Source organism: Quercus suber, unplaced genomic scaffold (assembly GCF_002906115.3).
Source record: "Quercus suber isolate HL8 unplaced genomic scaffold, Cork oak 2.0 scaffold_757, whole genome shotgun sequence".
Lineage (NCBI taxonomy): Eukaryota > Viridiplantae > Streptophyta > Magnoliopsida > Fagales > Fagaceae > Quercus > Quercus suber.
In genome coordinates this window covers 277,764-300,590 of record NW_027070193.1, presented here as the reverse complement: position 1 = coordinate 300,590, position 22,827 = coordinate 277,764, and the positions used below count along the sequence as shown (strand labels likewise).

At 31.4% G+C, this 22,827-nt stretch overlaps 2 protein-coding genes across 2 annotated transcripts; both read left to right on the top strand.

Annotated features, from left to right (window-relative positions):
• Nucleotides 1-994: 994 nt before the first annotated feature.
• On the top strand, nt 995-1,808 carry LOC136064763 (plant intracellular Ras-group-related LRR protein 7-like). Its single transcript, XM_065766928.1, has 2 exons — nt 995-1,180; nt 1,605-1,808. Exons 1-2 carry the CDS (start codon nt 995-997, stop codon nt 1,806-1,808), a joined length of 390 nt encoding a protein of 129 aa, XP_065623000.1.
• A 5,322-nt stretch (nt 1,809-7,130) lies between these two features.
• On the top strand, nt 7,131-12,321 carry LOC112017500 (plant intracellular Ras-group-related LRR protein 6). Its single transcript, XM_024049955.2, has 3 exons — nt 7,131-7,477; nt 8,022-8,191; nt 11,122-12,321. The coding sequence occupies exons 1-3, from the start codon at nt 7,289-7,291 to the stop codon at nt 11,819-11,821; spliced, it is 1,059 nt and encodes a 352-aa protein (XP_023905723.2). The 5' UTR covers nt 7,131-7,288; the 3' UTR covers nt 11,822-12,321.
• Nucleotides 12,322-22,827: the final 10,506 nt, after the last annotated feature.

Below are 22,827 nucleotides of genomic sequence, written 5' to 3'. Positions count from 1 at the left end.
AAGGATGATGTATGAACAGCAACAACATGCGAGGATAGATGTGAGGAAGAGGATGGAGAGGAAGGATTCCACAAAGGAAGAGAGATTGGAAACTGTGGATTTGAGTGGCATGTCCTTGGAGGCTCTCCCTATTAGTCCTTCCCTTATAAAAAAAAAAAATGTGACTTTGATTTTTTTTTTTTTCCCCTTTCTTTTAAGGATCAACTGTTAAAAAAAAGGTTAAATATTTAACATTGCTAATTGTAAAATGAAAGAGTCTAACTAAAAATAAAAAATTATATAAAAAGAGTAAGGAGTAGGGAGAAATTTTCCACTCCTGCAAAAAGACTCCTCTAGAAGAAGTGAGTAATTTATCAAGAACAAGGGAAGGGAGTACGGACCAGAGACTAGAGAGCAGGTAGTCATGACTCATGATTACACATTCCATTGTCTTCTTCTTCTTGTCAAAAAATAAAAAGAATTCCAAGTTGGATTGGGCTCGATAAACAAAAGTAATTCCAAGTCTAAACACACAAAAACAAAAATGTGAAAATGGCAAACAATAATAAAACATAAAAGCCATCCGAGATTCGCGTGCAGCCGAGTGGGGGGAGGGGTTTTTAGGCCTATTTTTTTCAATAGAAAAGGGAGGGGTTGACTTAATCAAGTGGGAGACATGGCCACGCAACCCTTAAGGACTCCGGCCTTAAAAAACGGCCTTGTACTGCCCCCCCAAAAAAACAAACAAATAAAACGTCATTCACACGTGGTAGGTATCTCATTCAAATTCAACCCACCCGTACGTCCTTTGCAGTCCTTTCCGTCCAATGTATATATAATCATGCTTCTTTCTTTTCACCCAAACAAAAATTATAGGAGATACCTTTTCTGGTTTTCAAGCTCTTTCTTATCCAAAATACCACCTTCTTATTATTAGGCTCTATAATTGTAGAAAATTTTGTGTCATATATTCTAGGAGAGGGAGTAGAAAATCTTTGTGGTGTTTGTAAGGATGATGTATGAACAGCAACAACATGCGAGGATAGATGTGAGGAAGAGGATGGAGAGGAAGGATTCCACAAAGGAAGAGAGATTGGAAACTGTGGATTTGAGTGGCATGTCCTTGGAGGCTCTCCCTATTAGTCCTTCCCTTAACCTTGGGACTATTTGCAATTTGGACCTCTCCAATAACAATATTCAGGTATTCTTCACCAATAATATTCTAGTGATTTTTCTTTACCAAGATCTATCTCTTTCTCTAAACCAAAAATATATCAAACCCAGATATATAATTTCCTCCAATAATCAAAATCTTTATCGGTAAGCGGTTCTCACTTACCATAGAAAGCTTAAACAAAAAGTCTATTTTACGATTAAGATTTTATTTTATTTTATATATTTTTTCAAATAAATGACATAATTTTACTTTATTTCTTATATCTAATGGTGTATAAATGGGTTTATAATTCAAGTGAAAATGATCATTTTTCTCTGGGGATATTGTGAAGTGTAAATAAACAGGTGTTTGATTTCTGGAGAAGATGAATTGATCAAATATTAATATGCTGGATTTTCATAATACTTGTATGAGGTAATAAATTATCGTTTGGTTGTAAATTTGACAGAGCATACCGGAGTCCTTAATAGCGAGATTGCTAAATATGGTAGTTTTTGACGTGCACTCAAATCAGCTTAAATCGCTCCCAAATTCAATTGGCTGTCTCTCTAAGCTCAAGGTTTTGAACGTCTCCGGCAACCATATTGAATTTCTACCGAAAACCATTGAGAACTGCAGGTCTGTGCTCCCCTCATGCACTTCTTGCGTGTAGCTACCTAGCACACCAAGCTTTTTACATTAAGTCACTGCCTAGTATTATTTTTAAAATAGTAATTTAAAAAAAAAAAAAATTTAAGAACACTGAATTCTGTTTCCTATGGATTATCTTTATGTAATGGCCGATTAGTTTTTATGGAAGTTATTTTAAGCTTTTTAGAGAAGAAAATTAAAGTAAAACATATATAGTAGTATATAAAACATCAAATAACCTAATCATAACCACACACCCAAAAAAGAAAAAGAAAAAAAGATCAATAATATTTAGTATACCCGTTTTTCCATATTATGATTTATGTGCATGCATCATGTGTATACTACTACAAAGAAAGTAGAATTTAGTGATTTCATGTTTTAATTTGTCAAAAGGGTTTGTTAAAAATAAAAGGACAAAACTTAGAATATAGATGAAGATATGAAGCGGCAAAAAATAAAATGTGAAGAAAAAACAAAAGCATCGTTGAGAGGTGATTGATTTTTAAATAAATGTCATATATTGGGAGTACATGGAGAATATACCATGAAAATAACACCTACCTATGCTAATATTTTGGTTCATTGACTCATTCATTCTCTTCGACAAAAGTAAACAAGAGATGAAAGTGGATGCCACAAATTTATCAAAAGCTGTTACTAAATAATTAATTGTGATTTTATACTTGTGTCGGGTTGATTGTTCACAACAAAGGAATTAGTTTGAATCCAACGAGTGAACTGACCACCACACAAGCATCCAATATTATTAACCTTTATCGTGCTTCTTTATCTTTGACTAAATAGACCATTTTTTATTTTAAATCACATGCCTACCTAACATCACTGTTCCCATACGCAATATATCTTTTTTTTTCTCTTCCCTACGTCATGATTGATTTTTTATTTTGATTATGGTTTTATTAGGTCATATTTTAAGAAAAAATGAAAAATTTATCAACTTTTTTTTATAGTCCTTTCAAATTTTTATAAAAATTTCTTAAAATTAATAATTAATGTATGCTCTCCAAAGTTATACATTAACTGGGTCCTTTGATTATATATTTTTTAAAGTTTTATTTGCAATACATGACATCATTTTTTATTCAATTTATTGTTTATACTTTTACTCAAGCAGAAGTAGATTTTGTTTACTTGGTAAGGAAATCATATTCTTACACGCATGTATGAGTGGCTTTCACAATACTTTCGTGCATAACAATTAACCATATCCTTACTAAAAATAGTCTGGTTAATATGTACTCTTAGGGTATATATTAATAATTTATTTTAAAAAAAAATTATGAAAAATTGAAAAAGCTATCAAAACAATGAATTATGTTTTCGTTTTTTTATAGAAAGTTTTCTAAAATTGATTGCTAATATATACCCTAAGGACACACATTAGTAAATCCCTACTAAAAAACAATTGATATTATTTTATAATAATACCTAAAAAAGAAGAAACATGTTTATGTTTATATTGGCATTTTTTGGGTGTGATAAATGGTACATTTGACTAGTACAAATAGGGTTCATCAAAAAAATTGACTATTACAAATAGGATGACCACTACAACAAAAGTCAAAAAACTCTTTCATTTGTTTTATAGAAAATAATCAAAATACAGCAACAGTTACACCCATGCAAAGGAAAACGCTCACTCTAAATATAGTAATCTGAAACCGCCCATTGTGTTCTGGAGAAAGATAGTCTGAAAGCACTAAATAGCATATACGGACAAAATACTAAAAAAATTAAATTAATTTATAATCTTACCTTCACACCATCTTATCTTTGGGCAAGCTTGTGCTCGATCATGCCACCAAAACGGCTTCATCTTGTGCTTGATCTACCACAAGGTTGAGTCTAATAATGGGGACAGATCTTGGGCCACGCTTCAATGAGGACTGTTAGTTACGTTTTGATCCCTAGTTGGCTTGCTCCTGATTTTAATCAAATTCACTTTTAACCAAGTGATCAGTTAATTCAAATTCGGTTTGCAAGATTGATGGATGAACAATATATAGTAGTAAATAAATCACCACATTCACATCAAAAAAAAAAATAATAATAATAATAAATAAATAAATAAATCACCACACACTCTCTCTCTCATACTCAAAAACACACACAAACAATATGTGATTACAGAGAGAAGCCCGTCAAGGATAAACACTCTTCAAGGCCTAACCTAATAAACGGAATATACCATGAATATATAACGACTTACAAAATCTTTGGTTACACAATGTACATATACACTCGAGCCTTTAGCTCCTGCTAGCAATAAAATGCACCAGTTGTTTCTCTTTGCATTTAAATGCAAGTCACGATGCCAACCACAAGTATGATCACTCGGACACTTAAAGCCTCTTGAAGATTTTTGACGGTCTTGTGATTTTCATAACTAAATCTCTCACTCAGAGTTGTGGTGGAATTCTCCTCTCAAGAATGCTCAATTGGAAAGGGTGAAGTTATATGAGAATACAAGATTTTCTTTCTAGGGTAATAATTAACTTTTTCAAAAAACTTTAAAACAGCATGAAATTTCCTTTATTTTTCAAAAATGATTTCAAGTGAGTATAATTCGTCCATGGTTCAAATCAATTAGGCTTATAGACACCAAAAATCAAGCCAAAAAGTTCCCCCTCCCCAAATTTAAACATTTCTTTGTTGACTTTTTTGGCTTGAGAATTGCATGATTAAATTCCTAAATTAAACTTGCTTTTTAAAGGAGTAAGGTTAGCTCATTTAAATTTGAATATGCAATGCCCTTTTTCTTGATACGTATGGGAATAAAGCATATGTATTTGTGACTCTCTTAAAATCTAATTGCCAAACACTTAGGTTTTTTATTTTTAAATGATAGAAATTAGGAATGAATTTAAAATAAGGTACTATATTAGAATAAGAATTATGTGGTGTCTAACACATTTCCCACACGTAATAGAACTTTCAAATCCATATCTTTGGTTCAATACATTTGCCTTCTCTTTTGGCTTAGAAACCTTAATTTAGGGCAACTCTTAGCTAATTAGGAGATAAAATAAACTAGACATAGATTGTCAATTATACTTAGAAAAATCCATGATTATTGGCGACTCCTAAAAAATGGAAAGATAAACAAAAAGACTTACTAATGCACACACATTACCCGAAGTGTCTACACACACACACACTCACTTTACACACATGTTGTCAAGACTCAAAAAGGTCAAGTGTTGAAATTTGGTGTGAATAGTGATTGATTATTAGTTTTTATAACTTGGGATGCAAAGTGAAAATATTCCATAATTTAAGTTGGATTTCTACGATTAATCTTAAAATATTCTTTCATTTATAATTTTTTTTTTTTTTTTAAGTGAGTAAGATATTAGGTTGATTTTTTTGTAGGTTGATAGTGAATGAATAAGAGGTAGAGTTTGAACCACAAACATACATGTGACACCACAAAAGATTTCACTGCCATTTAACCATCACTCAAACCCCAATATTAGGTTGATTTGGCTCCACTTCCCCCTTACCCTAAAATGATTACATGATCTTCTTTTTCTTTTCTTTTTTCTCAATTTCAGCTTTAAATTGTTGTGGTCATATTTATTATTTATTGGCATATTCTTTGAAAAAATGTATTTTACTTGTAATTGGGTAGATCTAAGATGTGCTTAGGATATCGAGAAATGTGTTGATAAGACAAAACAAGTGGTATCATTAAAGACATAAAAACATGAAAATTGAACCAAGAAACAAGTGAAGAAAAGCTGAAATAGTGAATCTCGACACAAGCTCAACACTTGCATCTATTGAGAATTAATGAAGAATTCTCGTCACAAGCTCAACACCTCTCGATCTATCGAGCTATGTAGATCCAGAATTCTCAGTTCAAAATTTTGACCCATGATGACTTGGATTGTTAAGGTTTCGTTCACTAAACTCCTAGAGTGTATAAAAGTTTTATTTTAAAGTCATCAAAAACATAGAGACTTAAATTAGAGAACTCATATATTCTTAGAGAAGCTACTATGTTCTTGCTCCTTAGGATTTTATAACCAAGTGTTTCTAGATCTTCAACATGCTTTGAAGTCAAGAACTTTGTATCTAACAACAAACTTCAGTTGTTAGAAAATCAGACATGTATTGGGATCTGTGCAAATGAAGAAGTCTCTATAAAATCAAGTCTAATTGGAAATTGGAATAAATGTTTAACTGTAAGTTGGTATTTTGGGATATGGCAGAGTAGTGGTAAGATTCATTATACTTATAACCGCTTGTTCTTGATTAGTGGATTCTTAGGAATGGTAATCTGAAAATCATTCGATGGACTTTTTGCCTTGCGAAAAGTTTTTCCCATTTGTCAAAAAATCACTATGTCAATTTTATTTCCATTGCACTTTAATTTAATTGGTGATTTGTGTGTGCCTCCATGATTTGCATGTAATTTGACCTAATTAATCAACTTAGGTAATTAAATTAATTAATCGAGGTCAATTTATAACCCAAAAAAATGAATAATAATTTAAATTCACAATGTTTTGAACTTTATTCACAAATGTCAATGTAGTCTACTTTGTGTATTGTATAATAAAAATTGTATTAGTGATTTATTCAAACCAAAATAATGATCCAATGATTATATATTGCCTTTAGAAGTTGTAAAAAAAAAAAAATGTGACTTTGATTTTTTTTTTTTTCCCCTTTCTTTTAAGGATCAACTGTTAAAAAAAAGGTTAAATATTTAACATTGCTAATTGTAAAATGAAAGAGTCTAACTAAAAATAAAAAATTATATAAAAAGAGTAAGGAGTAGGGAGAAATTTTCCACTCCTGCAAAAAGACTCCTCTAGAAGAAGTGAGTAATTTATCAAGAACAAGGGAAGGGAGTACGGACCAGAGACTAGAGAGCAGGTAGTCATGACTCATGATTACACATTCCATTATCTTCTTCTTCTTGTCAAAAAATAAAAAGAATTCCAAGTTGGATTGGGCTCGATAAACAAAAGGAATTCCAAGTCTAAACACACAAAAACAAAAATGTGAAAATGGCAAACAATAATAAAACATAAAAGCCACCCGAGATTCGCGTGCAGCCGAGTGGGGGGAGGGGTTTTTAGGCCTATTTTTTTCAATAGAAAAGGGAGGGGTTGACTTAATCAAGTGGGAGACATGGCCACGCAACCCTTAAGGACTCCGGCCTTAAAAAACGGCCTTGTACTGCCCCCCCAAAAAAACAAACAAATAAAACGTCATTCACACGTGGTAGGTATCTCATTCAAATTCAACCCACCCGTACGTCCTTTGCAGTCCTTTCCGTCCAATGTATATATAATCATGCTTCTTTCTTTTCACCCAAACAAAAATTATAAGAGATACCTTTTCTGGTTTTTAAGCTCTTTCTTATCCAAAATACCACCTTCCTATTATTAGGCTCTATAACTGTAGAAAATTTTGTGTCATATATTCTAGGAGAGGGAGTAGAAAATCTTTGTGGTGTTTGTAAGGATGATGTATGAACAGCAACAACATGCGAGGATAGATGTGAGGAAGAGGATGGAGAGGAAGGATTCCACAAAGGAAGAGAGATTGGAAACTGTGGATTTGAGTGGCATGTCCTTGGAGGCTCTCCCTATTAGTCCTTCCCTTAACCTTGGGACTATTTGCAATTTGGACCTCTCCAATAACAATATTCAGGTATTCTTCACCAATAATATTCTAGTGATTTTTCTTTACCAAGTCCTTGGAGGCTCTCCCTATTAGTCCTTCCCTTAACCTTGGGACTATTTGCAATTTGGACCTCTCCAATAACAATATTCAGGTATTCTTCACCAATAATATTCTAGTGATTTTTCTTTACCAAGATCTATCTCTTTCTCTAAACCAAAAATATATCAAACCCAGATATATAATTTCCTCCAATAATCAAAATCTTTATCGGTAAGCGGTTCTCACTTACCATAGAAAGCTTAAACAAAAAGTCTATTTTAGGATTAAGATTTTATTTTATTTTATATATTTTTTCAAATAAATGACATAATTTTACTTTATTTCTTATATCTAATGGTGTATAAATGGGTTTATAATTCAAGTGAAAATGATCATTTTTCTCTGGGGATATTGTGAAGTGTAAACAGGTGTTTGATTTCTGGAGAAGATGAATTGATCAAATATTAATATGCTGGATTTTCATAATACTTGTATGAGGTAATAAATTATCGTTTGGTTGTAAATTTGACAGAGCATACCGGAGTCCTTAATAGCGAGATTGCTAAATATGGTAGTTTTTGACGTGCACTCAAATCAGCTTAAATCGCTCCCAAATTCAATTGGCTGTCTCTCTAAGCTCAAGGTTTTGAACGTCTCCGGCAACCATATTGAATTTCTACCGAAAACCATTGAGAACTGCAGGTCTGTGCTCCCCTCATGCACTTCTTGCGTGTAGCTACCTAGCACACCAAGCTTTTTACATTAAGTCACTGCCTAGTATTATTTTTAAAATAGTAATTTTAAAAAAAAAATTTAAGAACACTGAATTCTGTTTCCTATGGATTATCTTTATGTAATGGCCGATTAGTTTTTATGGAAGTTATTTTAAGCTTTTTAGAGAATAAAATTAAAGTAAAACATATATAGTAGTATATAAAACATCAAATAACCTAATCATAACCACACACCCAAAAAAGAAAAAGAAAAAAAGATCAATAATATTTAGTATACCCGTTTTTCCATATTATGATTTATGTGCATGCATCATGTGTATACTACTACAAAGAAAGTAGAATTTAGTGATTTCATGTTTTAATTTGTCAAAAGGGTTTGTTAAAAATAAAAGGACAAAACTTAGAATATAGATGAAGATATGAAGCGGCAAAAAATAAAATGTGAAGAAAAAACAAAAGCATCGTTGAGAGGTGATTGATTTTTAAATATCATAATTAATAGTGAATGAATAAATGTCAATTATAATAATTAATAAAAAATATAATTTAAAGTTATAGAAACTTTAAAATTAATTTGTCCATAATTAATTATAAATATATAGAGTGGTGAGAGAAATAACAACAGTTATAAACTTATAATAATTAGGTAAAATATAATTTCATCTTTCCAAAAAAAAAAATATAAGCATGAACAAGCAACTTATCTAATAAATAATTGATTAGTCTTAATAAATAGCTTTCTTAAAAAAAGTAGAGAATGATAAGTCTTAGTAGATAAATCTCTTGTTTTGCATTAAAAAAACAGGTGCTGATAAAAGGTAGTTCCACGGTTTTCAAGAAATAAAATTTTATTGGGAGTACATGGAGAATATACCATGAAAATAACACCTACCTATGCTAATATTTTGGTTCATTGACTCATTCATTCTCTTCGACAAAAGTAAACAAGAGATGAAAGTGGATGCCACAAATTTATCAAAAGCTGTTACTAAATAATTAATTGTGATTTGATACTTGTGTCGGGTTGATTGTTCACAACAAAGGAATTAGTTTGAATCCAACGAGTGAACTGACCACCACACAACCATCCAATATTATTAGCCTTTATCGTGCTTCTTTATCTTTGACTAAATACACCATTTTTTATTTTACATCACATGCCTACCTAACATCACTGTTCACATAAGCAATATATCTTTTTTTTTTCTCTTCCCTACGTCATGATTGATTTTTTATTTTGATTATGGTTTTATTAGGTCATATTTTAAGAAAAAATGAAAAATTTATCAACTTTTTTTTACAGTCTTTTCAAATTTTTATAAAAATTTCTTAAAATTAATAATTATTGTATGCTCTAAAGTTATACATTAACTGGTCCTTTGATTATATATTTTTTAAAGTTTTATTTGCAATACATGACATCATTTTCTATTCAATTTATTGTTCATACTTTTACTCAAGCAGAAGTAGAATATGTTTACTTGGTAAGGAAATCATATACTTACACGCATGTATGAGTGGCTTTCACAATACTTTCGTGCATAACAATTAACCATATCCTTACTAAAAATAGTCTGGTTAATATGTACCCTTATGGTATATATTAATCATTCATTTTGAAAAAAATTTCATGAAAAATTGAAAAAACTATCAAAAAGTGAATTACGTTTTCGTTTTTTTATAAAAAGTTTCTTAAAATGGATTACTAATATATGCCCTAATGGCACACATTAGTAAATTCCTACTAAAAAACAATTGATATTATTTTATAATAATACCTAAAAGAGAAGAAACATGTTTATGTTTATATTGGCATTTTTTGGGTGTAATAAATGGTACATTTGACTAGTACAAATAGGGTTCATCAAAAAAATTGACTATTACAAATTAATAGGATGATCACTACAACAAAAGTCAAAAAACTCTTTCATTTGTTTTATAGAAAATAATCAAAATACAGCAACAGTTACACCCATGCAAAGGAAAACGCTCACTCTAAATATAGTAATCTGAAACCGTCCATTGTGTTCTGGAGAAAGATAGTCTGAAAGCACTAAATAGCATATACGGACAAAATACTAAAAAAATTAAATTAAATTAAATGTCTGGTAGATTGATGCGAGATAGCTGCTCAACAATCCTTTTCCGTTTGTCTAATGCAAAAATCTATTGTTTACCAGGAATAATATATGCTAGGAGAAAAAAACAATTGAAGAAATTATTTAATATTCTTAAAATACGGTATGCCTTTCTATTATATAATAATAAGTTTTATTAATTAAATTTAGGATAGAATCCAACATTCACACGAGAAGATGATAAAATACAATGTTATATTCCGAAAAAAGTGCCTAATAATTTTCTAAAAATTTGGAAAAAGTGAAAAAATGAACTTAATTCTATATTTGGTAAAAAAAATAAATTATATTCCAGTAATTGATAACATGTAACCTATATACCCTAAAACTTAAAATTTTTTTAACAAGAACCACTTTATTTGTCTTTAAATTTAAGAAAAACTTGGTTGAGATTTAGTGTACATGTAATAATTATTTAAAATATTGATTATTATTGATTTTGAATTAAATTTTAAATAATATGGTATTATACATATCCTTAAAATTAAAAATAAAAATAAAAAACTAAATATTGACTATAAAATGGACATGGTCATTTTATTTTTGAAAACAGAGAATTCTCATTCTGATCATAAAATTTTAGCTTAACCTATATATCAGTTTTTTTACTTTGTCATTTTGGAATGAACAAAAGATGAATGAAGACTATCATTTTTTTTTTTAAACCAGCTTAATTTTTAATATATATATATATATATATATATACACACCATGGTTAACAATTTGTGGTTTGATGCATGCACCCTCGGCCCTCCTGCAGATCCTTAGAAGAAGTGAATGCCAACTTCAACCAGTTGAGGAAGCTCCCAGACACCATTGGTTTTGAGCTTACCAACCTAAAGAAGCTCCATGTTAACTCAAACAAGCTCGTATTCCTCCCAAGCTCCACCTCTCACCTGACCGCCCTGCTCATCTTAGACGCCCGGCTTAACTGCCTCCGGTTACTCCCTGATGACCTTGAGAACCTCACCAACCTCCAAGTCCTCAATGTTAGCCAAAACTTCCAGTACTTGGAAACCCTACCATACTCCATAGGTCTCCTCATCAACCTGGTGGAACTGGATGTGAGCTACAACAAGATAAAAAGTCTGCCAGACTCCATGGGATGCCTGAGAAATCTCCAGAAACTGAGTGTGGAAGGGAACCCGCTGAGTTCGCCTCCCATGGAGGTGGTGGAGCAGGGATTGCATGTGGTGAGGGAGTACCTAAGTGAGAAGATGAACAAGGCCGAGCACAAGAGCACAGCACAAAAGAAGAAATCATGGGTTGGCAAGTTGGTCAGGTACGGGACCTTCAACGGTAACAACAACAATAATAATAATAATAGAAAACTACACGAGGACCGTCAAGGCTTCAGCATACATGAGTATCGTTCCATTGATGGCCTCGCTTCGCCAAGGTATATGGGGATGTTCTCTCCGCGTCGCCTCTTCTCACCTCGGACCTACTTCAGTAGATGAACATGCAGCAAATGCACGCAGAGCTGTCTTTCAATTTAATCATCATTGCTCATGGCATGGGGTACTTTGAAGTTTGAAGTAGGTCTTGTGATATACTGCTACAAATTTATTAATAAGGTATAGCAGGCTGTACACATCTTAATTAGATGCAGTATATTATGTTCTCCAATTAAATTTAAACACTTGATTATATTGATCAATAAGATCAAGATAGTGATGCATTTTCCAAAAACAACCAAATTCAAAACAGTAAGTGTTTGAATTCAATTGAAAGACTTAATGTATTGCACCTAAAAAACTATACTTAAGTTTTACTCTTATATGTATATATGAATAGTATAAGTCCTTCTTAAGATGTCTCTTAGCTTAGGTAAGCATATGGATCAGATTCACTTGTGCCTTGGGTCTCTAGCTTGCACTCTCTCATATCTGTGAGTAGAACAGGTATATATTTTGGTCTGTAAATAAATATCATGCATTGTGGAGTGGACATTTGGTTTCCTTTTAACTGCATGCGTTTTTATAAATAAACTCTTTTCCAAACAAGCTATTTTCTCTCCAAAAATCAAATTAGGTGACAATAAAAAGGTGTACAAAGAAAAAAAAAAAATCTAAGAAGCAATTTCAAGAGACGAAGAGTGTGAAGCTCAGTCTTAAAATTGAGAGAGAAAACAACGACAAGTCGACAACAAAGTCAAGATGTAAAATGTATTTGGTGAAAGAGAAGCCGAAGAGGAAACGCAACCTAGAGGAGTTTTGCTTCCTATTTATATTCTAGACTTTTGTTAGTTTTTCTAGCTAAAGCAGATGTAACATGCAATGAGGACTACTACAGTAAATACAGACTAATGTTTAAAAATAAAATAAATATAAATAAAAACAGACAAAAGATGGTAAAGATATGCGACATGCATCGAACCTAGTAAGGGCAATAGTAAATTCTGACTAAAGATTTGGAGCAATCTTCCTCCAATGTACAATGTGACGATTTAAGAGACAAATTGTGTATCATTTTAGTTACATGAATTTTTTAATGAATTATATGACCTATTTAAATCATATATATAAATAGTCTTATATAATTGTACGGCACAAGGCTTTAGGCCCACTTGGGCTTGGGCCTTAGCCCGGACACACCCCTAAAATGTTCTTAAGCCCAAGCCCAATGGTATGCCCCTTCCACTAATTGCAAGTTAGACATGCTAATGCCAATCATGTATGGATTGGTCGGAGGCTGTACTTACCAGGGGTAGCCTCTGACCTCAACAGCTCGTTATTGCCTTAAGGAATATCACTATTGAGCAATCTTTTGGAGGCAAGAACCAGTTCCAACACCATTGCCACTGTTTTCAAGGGAGCATATTCCTTGTTAGGAATAATCAAATTAGGCCCCACCCACATGAGTGAGACCAGAAGGTAATCATGAGTACTCCACCAACCTCAAACTATAAATAGGAGAAGGGAGTAGAGAGAGGGGGTTGGTCATTCTGAGAGAGAGAGAGAGAGAGAGAGAGAGAGAGAACACCAGTAAAAGGAGAGTAACTTAGGGGGAAGAGGGAAGAAAGTTCTACTTAGGAAAAGCAACACATAATCTAAGCTCGGCTAGGAATTACCCATAGTAGAAAATCCATAGCCCACATTATAAATTAATTGTCAGCCCAGTCCTGAATCCAGTCCATTAAGGAAGTTCAGGGCCGTACAATTATGAATCATAAAGTAGTTGGTTGGAAGAGATTTCTCCATATTGGTTTAGAGATGAACTTTGTATAATTTTAAATGAAGAGATAAGAACAATTAGCAAAGTAAAAAGACAATTACGCCCTCATTTAAAACACAAAATTATAATTTTATTTTGAAGTTATATATAACCTTCCTTTCTCAAGTCATATTATATGCTAGTTTCTATATCAAAAAACAGTCTAGACCTTTGTGACTGGTCGGCAAGGAATTCGAAACCGACTTCTTTCCACGAAGGGCTAGTTCCTTGGAGTGTTTATTTTCCATTTGCTATTTGGAACCTTTGGCTCCATAGGAAAAATGTTGTGTTTAAAGGCAACCATCCCAACCTAGGTCTAGGCAGATTTGTCTCCCAGGCAGCAAATGAATATTTCTTTTGTGCTGAAAGGAATGGAATGCTTAAAAGCCCTAAGTTGATTATGGTTAGGTGGAACAGGCCTAGTAGTGGGTGGTACAAACTCAACACAAGTGGATTTGCTTTGGGAAATCTTGGAATGGGTAGTGGAGGGGGATTAATCCATGACTCGAATGGGCTGAGGGTCAAAGGTTTTACCAAGAACATTGGGCATCCACTAGTGTGGATGCAGAATTATGGGCTTTAAGGGTCGGGTTGACTTTATGGTTAGCCCTCAATAATGTGGCGGTGGAAATTGAAATTGATACAAAAGTTCTGCATGACTGGATCACTAGTGAGTTCAATTGTAATTGTTTGTTTTTAGACCCCTTAAAACACAACTGGATTAACCTTGTTAATAATCCAAGTTATTATTTAGTCCAAATTCCAAATCTAGGTTAACACAATCATATAATCACATCAATGTAAAGTGCGGAATATAAAGAACACAAAAATATGATAATCCAGGAAAATCAAACTGAAAAAATACCTGGGAATGAGTTAACCTATCTATCCTCAAGGTAAACCTGAATCCACTATGAAAGAATCGAAATTTTACAATAGTGACTTAGACCACTAACATCCTATTACTACCCACCAGTAGAAAACTTACTGACACGACCACGTGCAAACTCTGAGACCACGGACTCCTTCTTTCTTGGATTCTCCAGCAAGTACAAGCACTCCTACTTGCGTATCTTTAAGCTCTTTAGTGCAGCAATTGAATGAGCATCAAGCTATCAATAAAATCTCCTCCTTGATAATCCTAATCATGTGTGAAGGCAACCACCTCTTAGATCTCACAAGAGATTCACACACGCAGCAAATAAAGCAACCTCTAAAACGTGGTTAGGGTTTGCCTTTTATACCTATGGCAAAACATAAAACCCTACACGTCATATGGGCTTAGGGCTGAGTTGGAAATTCTGCAGAAAAAACAATTTGCACGACTTTCGATCTATCAAGTTTAATTTTTGATCGATCGAGTAAGTCAGAATTGCACACTTAATTCTCAATTAACTCGATTCCAACTTTATATAAAAGACATACTTTGAGCAAGACTAAAACAAGATTAACAACCTGTTTTGATCATGGTTTGCCAACAATACAAATTAGAGTTCTACTAGATTAGTTCCTAAGTACTTAGAACCTAACAGTAATCTTAACCACTTCTCTTATTATGGACTATCAGTACCCTCATCAGTCAAGTTCCCCAAGTGAAGCTGAGTCACTGCTACTAGAAAGCCAACAAGTGTGCGGATGCTCTAGCTAGGAAAGACCCACCCATCCATCCAACAAGATTTTGTTGTTTTCAATAGTACACCTATGAACATTGTTATGCTTTTTATTTTATGACAGTACTAGTTTGTACTATGAGAGGGACTGTCCTTAAAGCTCTACAGTTGTTTCTTAGTCTTTTATGATAATCATTTATTTACCAAAAAAAAAACAAATTTGTGTTGCTAAGAGCCTTGTAGACTATAGTTCAATGGTTAGTACCTTTTGGTATGTCCATGATATTCAGGATTCAAATTCCTCTTCCCCCATAACTATCAAATTTAAAAACAAAAACAACAAACCAATCAGAGTTTATTTGTTGGGTGTCCAAAATGACACATGAGTGTCCTCTAAAAAAATCCTCAAGCCCAATCCAATGTGATTTGCAAGCCTAGCAAATAAGAAAAACCCTTTTACCTAAACGAATTTCCCAAGCAAAGTTAAAAGCTTAATGAGTCATTTTTTCAGAAGTGGTCATAGCATTTAATTGAAGCTCCATAAGGAAAGTTACAGCCATTATGTTCCAGCTGCAAGAGTATACAAGTCTTTTATCAGGTTCCTAGTTTTCATTAGTTCTTTTAACTTTAGTCTTGAAATTGTAATGTTATGAACTGTAATTTTCGTTCTCTTAAGTTTGAGTGTTGTTCTAAGCAACTATTTAAGTCATCTAAGTGGATTTCAGTTAACTTAACTGATAAAGTTTCTAATGATTGAATAAGAAATCTGAGGTTCAATCTCCGTTTACACCAAACCGACTAGTGTCTTAGTCTGATAATAAAGAACTATTATCAAAAGCAGACAGATTATATGTTAAAAACTCTCTAAAAAATGTGAAATGAATGATATAGAGTGTGATTTATACAAACTCGGCCCAAGCTTGTGAGAAGAGTGATTTCTTTTACTTTCACTCTCATTCCTTTGTTGGATTACATTTGAGTGGCGAATTTTAAATTTTCTTTTATCTCTCTATTGGAAAATTCATTAGAGTGGTGAGTTATGCTCTTATTTGTATTGGTGGATTCCATTAGTGTGGTGAGCTTATCCTTTCTTGGAGTTTGTTTTGATTATCCTCAATGTTCATCTCTCTTTCCCTTGATTTGAATTTGAATTTGAATTTCAACACGTGTCCTAGGTCCTTTTTTTTTCATTTTAGACCCCCCCCCCCTCCGCCCTTTCTCTTACTAAGAGGTAAATTCAAAAATCATAATTATCTCAAAGAATTTATGTGATAACTTTAATTATATTCTTAATTTAAAAATTAAACTAATGAAATTTCAATATTTAATTAATTTTAATTAATCTAATTAATGACCAATCAGAATTAATAAGTCATTATCACATGGCTTAGGCCCTAATTTGTAAGAATGTATATCAACCATTGAAACTTGAGATGTGGCTTGATCGTTGATCAAATGAACTGATTGTCACATTCATTAAATTGTTTTGATCTTTGTAAATTCATATGTATTTTAGTTTTGATCGTTATAAATTCATTTGTATTTTAAAATGGAATTCATGTTCTACAAACTATCCAAGTGACATTCTTGCCCTTAAGTGGCTTCAAATTACAATTTTTCCCTTGTGCTCAAGTTGCAAAATGGGTTGTATCAATTTGATGGATAATGTTTTTAAACCTTTCATTAGGCATTTTGTCATTTTTTTTTTAATGACATTTTAGTGTACAACAAGTCTCAAATAGAACATTGGAGTATCTTTATCAGGTGTTTCAAACCCTTCGTAAGCAAAAGCTTTATGTGAACTTGAAGAAGTGTCATTTCTTAACAGGCAACATTATGTTCTTAGGTTTTGTTGTTTCAAGATGGGATCAAGATAATCCAAGTAAAACAATGTTGTGAAATAATCTGTTTACATAATGTTAAAGAAAAGAGAAGAGAAAATATGACACAAAATTTAAGTGGTCCTACAATATGCCTACATTTATTAAAGACGGCAGAATAAAGTTTCACTATAATTTTGTAGATTAGAACAATAGCTTAAAGGCACTGATACAAACCCAAACCCTAAATACACAATTGATTCTCTCTCAAATAAATAGAGAACACTCTATTGTATTTAGATAAGAATTAAAAAAACACTCTAGCTTCCTTTATCTGGTGTGCACACACAAAAGAAGCTCTTATTCTCACCTACCTTTCTTTTGCTTCTTCTCTCAAACTCACTATCTATTTATAACTACTAGTTTGGGTTGCACGTGCTAGCCCTTTAGTGAGAAAATTAATATAGTTTTTTATTTATTGAAGAAGTATGAAGTCATGTACTTAAATTTAAAATAGCTATTTGAATATCTATGTACTATGACAATTTCTTAGAACTTATTTGCTAAATGTAATATCTACTCACCAAAAAATGCTACAAAGAATGATAATGAATGTCATCAATTTTGTACAATATTTAAATTGCCGTAATGAATGATAATATAGGCTACAATTTTTTTGAAGATCTTCATTAAATTAAATACTTGCAATCATCTACAATGAAGATTTTGTTATTCATATTTCATTCTTTATTATCTTATTTTATAAGTCTAACTACGATGTTTAGCTTACTTATTTTTAATGAATGCCCTTTTAAGCAGGAAAATAAATTTAAAAAAAAGAACAAAATAACAAGAGACATATGTAATCAAAGTTTATATTCGATAAAATTATAAGTCTCGAAGATTTAAATCTAATAAATTAGTGTTCTCTACATAACAAATAGAACACCATATATCATCATTCTAACTTTCCAAGCATGACTACCAGTCTACCATATAAAATTCAAAATACACAAAGAAATTTTTGGGACATTAAAATTTAGTAGGAGTATATTAGACATTGCACAATAGAATATTTTAGGAATTATAAGATTTTGTTAGGGTTTAATTAAGAGAGAAACAATAGGGATATATGCTCACTTACAAATTATAAATGATGAAATTATTCAACTTTAGTTTAAGGGGAATGCAACTACCCTGAACATAAGGAGGAAAGTGTTACTTCGTCAATTTGAGTGTGTGTTATGTGTGTGTGTGTGTGTGTGTGTGTGTGTGTGTGTGTGTGTGTTTTTATTTTTTTATTTAAAAAAATAAAATAAATAAATAAATAAATAAAACTTGAAACAATGTGTTAAAAAATCAACCTAAAAAAAGATTATGCATTAAACAATGAATTTTAATTCAACAAATTGAATAAACCAAAAAAGAAGCCTAGAAATACAACAAAAAGTCACGGTATTTTTACAATACCTTTATTTCTAGCTATGGTGGGTCCTAGTTTGATGTTTTATTATTTTATTTTAGATTAATGTTACTTCCACGATATTTTTATAATAAATCTTAAGTAGTAAATTACTGTTGGTTTTAAATTGGACTAACCACTTTTAACCGTACATTTAAAAATAAAATAAAAAGCCAACTGAAGAAAATTGTACCTAAAACAATGAATTTTGGCTTACTAAATTTGACTAAACAAAAAAAAAAAAAAAAAAGCCTAGGAATACAACAAAATGTTACACATCTACAAACTATCCAAGTGACATTCTTGCCCTTAAGTGGCTTCAAATTACAATTTTTCCCTTGTGCTCAAGTTGCAAAATGGGTTGTATCAATTTGATGGATAATGTTTTTAAACCTTTCATTAGGCATTTTGTCATTTTTTTTTAATGACATTTTATTGTACAACAAGTCTCAAATAGAGCATTAGAGTATCTTTACCAGGTGTTTCAAACCCTTCGTAAGCAAAAGCTTTATGTGAACTTGAAGAAGTATCATTTCTTAACAGGCAACATTATGTTCTTAGGTTTTGTTGTTCTTAGGTTTTGTTGTTTCAAGATGGGATCAAGATAATCCAAGTAAAACAATGTTGTGAAATAATCTGTTTACATAATGTTAAAGAAAAGAGAAGAGAAAATATGACACAAAATTTAAGTGGTCCTACAATATGCCTACATTTATTAAAGACAACAGAATAAAGTTTCACTATAATTTTGTAGATTAGAACAATAGCCTAAAGGCACTGTCACAAACCCAAACCCTAAATACACAATTAATTTTCTCTCAAATAAATAGAGAATACCCTATTGTATTTAGATAAGAATTAAAAAACACTCTAGCTTCCTTTATCTGGTGCGCACACACAAAAGAAGCTCTTATTCTCACCTACCTTTCTTTTGCTTCTTCTCTCAAACTCACTATCTATTTATAACTACTAGTGTGGGTTGCACGTGCTAGCCATTTAGTGAGAAAATTAATATAATTTTTTTTTATTGAAGAAGTATGAAGTCATGTACTTAAATTTAAAATAGCTATTTGAATATCTATGTATTATGACAATTTCTTAGAACTTATTTGCTAAATGTAATATCTACTCACCAAAAAAATGCTACAAAGAATGATAATGAATGTCATCAATTTTGTACAATATTTAAATTGTTGTAATGAATGATAATATAGGCTACAATTTTTTTGAAGATCTTCATTAAATTAAATACTTGCAATCATCTACAATGAAGATTTTGTTATTCATATTTCATTATTTATTATCTTACTTTATGAGTCTAACTACGATGTTTAGCTTACTTATTTTTAATGAATGCCCTTTTAATCAAGAAAATAAATTAAAAATAAAAATAAAAACAAAATAACAAAAGACATATGTCATCAAAGTTTATATTCAATAAAATTATAAGTCTCGAATATTTAAATCTAATAAATTAGTGTTCTCTACGTAACAAATAGAACACCATATATCATCCTTCTAACTTTCCAAGCATGACTACCAGTCTACCATATAAAATTCAAAATACACAAAGAAATTTTTTGGGACATTAAAATTTAGTAGGAGTATATTAGACATTGCACAATAGAATATTTTAGGAATTATAATATTTTGTTAGGGTTTAATTAAGGGAGAAACAATAGGGATATATGCTCACTTACAAATTATAAATGATGAAATTATTCAACTTTAGTTTAAGGGGAATGCAACTACCCCGAACATAAGAAGGAAAGTGTTACTTCGTCAATTTGAGTGTGTGTTATGTGTGTGTAAAATAATGTGTGTGTGTGTGTGTGTTTATTTTTTTATTTAAAAAATAAATAAATAAATAAATAAAACTTGAAACAATGTGTTAAAAAATCAACCTAAAAAAAAAATTATGCATTAAACAATGAATTTTAATTCAACAAATTGAATAAACCAAAAAAGAAGCCTAGAAATACAACAAAAAGTCACGGTATTTTTACAATACCTTTATTTCTAGCTATGGTGGGTCCTAGTTTGATGTTTTATTATTTTATTTTAGATTAATGTTACTTCCACAATATTTTCATAATAAATCTTAAGTAGTAAATTGCTGTTGGTCTTAAATTGGACTAACCACTTTTAACCGTGCAATTAAAAATAAAATAAAAAGCCAACTGAAGAAAATTGTGCCTAAAACAATAAATTTTGGCTTACTAAATTTGACTAAACAAAAAAAGAAGCCTAGGAATACAACAAAATGTTACACAAAAAAGAAGTTTAGGAATATAACAAAACGTCACAACATTTTCGTAATATTTTTTATTTTCAGCTCTGGTAGGTCCTAGTTTGATATTTTATTATTTAATTTTTATGTCCATGGCATTTTCACAACAAATCTTAGGTAAAAAATTATTATTGGTTTTAAAATTATGCATTAAAAAAAAAACAAAAAGACAATACAAGAAAATTGTGCTTGAAACGTACAGTGAATTTTGGCTCACCCAATTTGACTATATATACTAAAAAAGAAGTCTAAGAATACAAAAAAATATTAAAACATTTTCACAATACTTTTATTTTTAGGATCCGAATAAATATATTTTTATTTTATTTTAGAGAAATGCTACATCCATAACATTTTTAGAACAAATTATAAATGACAAGTTGTTATTAGTTTTAAATTGAACCCACTATTAATATCACTTTTTTATCCTTCAAAAATACCTTACCACATAAAATTTGTTACAAAATTATTGTGAAAATATTGTAAGCATAGCATTTCTTTTTATTTTATTTTATTTTGATCTATAAGGAACTGAGATCTCGCAATTGTGAAAATATTTTGACAAGAAGAAGGTGTTATAACATTTTCATAATACATTTATTTTTAGTTGTGATTGGTCTCAGTCTCTTATTTTATTATTTTATTTTGACTTTAAAAAATTGACACCTCAATAATTATGAAAATATTATAAAAATTTGTTGCGTCAGTGTAATTGTGTATGCACATATAATATTTAAAAGTACAAGCAAAACCAGCATATTGTGAAAAAAAAAATAAAAAAAAAAGGGGGGGGGGCCTAATGAACAGTGCAAATTGTCAATAATTTGGAAAATATTGTAAAAATTTATTAAGTCAGTGTAACTGTACATACACATATAAATATTTAAAAGAAAAGACAAAAACAGCACAACCAAAACCGGCGTACTGTTGTTTGTGGGGAAAAAAAAAAGCCTAATGAACAATGTTGTGAAAGTATTGTGAAAAATATTGTGAATGTAGCACTTCTTTTTTCATAATACCTTTAATTTTAGTTGTGGATGATTCTAGTATGATAATTTATTTTAACCTATAAGGAATTAACATATCAACAATTGTAAAAATATTGTGACAATTTATTGTGTTAACTAATAGCTCTTTATATTAAAAAAATAATAATAATAATAAAAGAGTGGATAGGACAATATTAGAGCATTCACATCTGGTATTTTCAGACTATTCCATTTTACTATCTCAAAAAACTACTTTATCATTTATACCATACCATTTTACAACACACCTAACATCCTAACTTTTATTTTACCATACTACACATTAAAATAATATAAAAATATTTCTCACTTCTCTTTTTGATCTCTATTTCTCTTACTCTCTCAACCACCCACCACCACCGCCACCGCCACCATCCAGCTTCTCTATCACACCACCCACCTTTGCTGAGTAAAATCCAAAGCAAAATCCATCCAAAATCCATAGCAAAATCCATATCCAAAATCAAAATCAAAATCCAAAATCCAAAATCAAAACCAAAAACCCACCACCGCCAAAAACCCACACTGCCGCTGCACCACCTGACCCACGCCCACATCAGTCACAAACCCACCACTGCCAGAAGCCCACACAACTCGCCAATCTCCACCGCTAGAAACCCAAACCACTCACCGATCTCCACCACCAGAAACCACAAAAAATACCCATAAAAATACGTTAAAGACTATCACGCTGATCTCACGCCAAAATCCACCTAAATCACACTGATCTCGCACCAAAATCCACCTAAATACATTAAAGACTATCACGCCGATCCCCCAAAAGACTATCACGCCAATCTCGGACCATGCTTCGGCCAATAGCAAGTTAAAGAGTGAGAGAATGGTAGATGAGAAAATAGAGATGAAGAAAGAGAGAGTTGAGAAAGAAAAAGACCATCTCAACCTAGAGAAAGAGAAGACAAAAGAGAGAGAGAGAGAGAGAGAGAGAGAGAGAGAGAGAGAGAGAGAGAGAGAGAGAGAGAGAGAGAGAGAGAGAGAGAGAGAGAGAGAGAGAGAGAGAAAAATCTAGATTTTCTAGA

What these genes read in the sequence shown, in the direction of transcription:
- LOC136064763 (XM_065766928.1), top strand. Translation starts at nt 995, where the DNA reads ATGTATGAACAGCAACAACATGCGAGGATAGATGTGAGGAAGAGGATG. An exon ending in TCTCCAATAACAATATTCAG is followed by an intron (nt 1,181 to 1,604) that starts GTATTCTTCACC and finishes TAAATTTGACAG; the next exon opens with AGCATACCGGAGTCCTTAAT.
- LOC112017500 (XM_024049955.2), top strand. Translation starts at nt 7,289, where the DNA reads ATGATGTATGAACAGCAACAACATGCGAGGATAGATGTGAGGAAGAGG. An exon ending in TCTCCAATAACAATATTCAG is followed by an intron (nt 7,478 to 8,021) that starts GTATTCTTCACC and finishes TAAATTTGACAG; the next exon opens with AGCATACCGGAGTCCTTAAT. An exon ending in AAAACCATTGAGAACTGCAG is followed by an intron (nt 8,192 to 11,121) that starts GTCTGTGCTCCC and finishes GCCCTCCTGCAG; the next exon opens with ATCCTTAGAAGAAGTGAATG.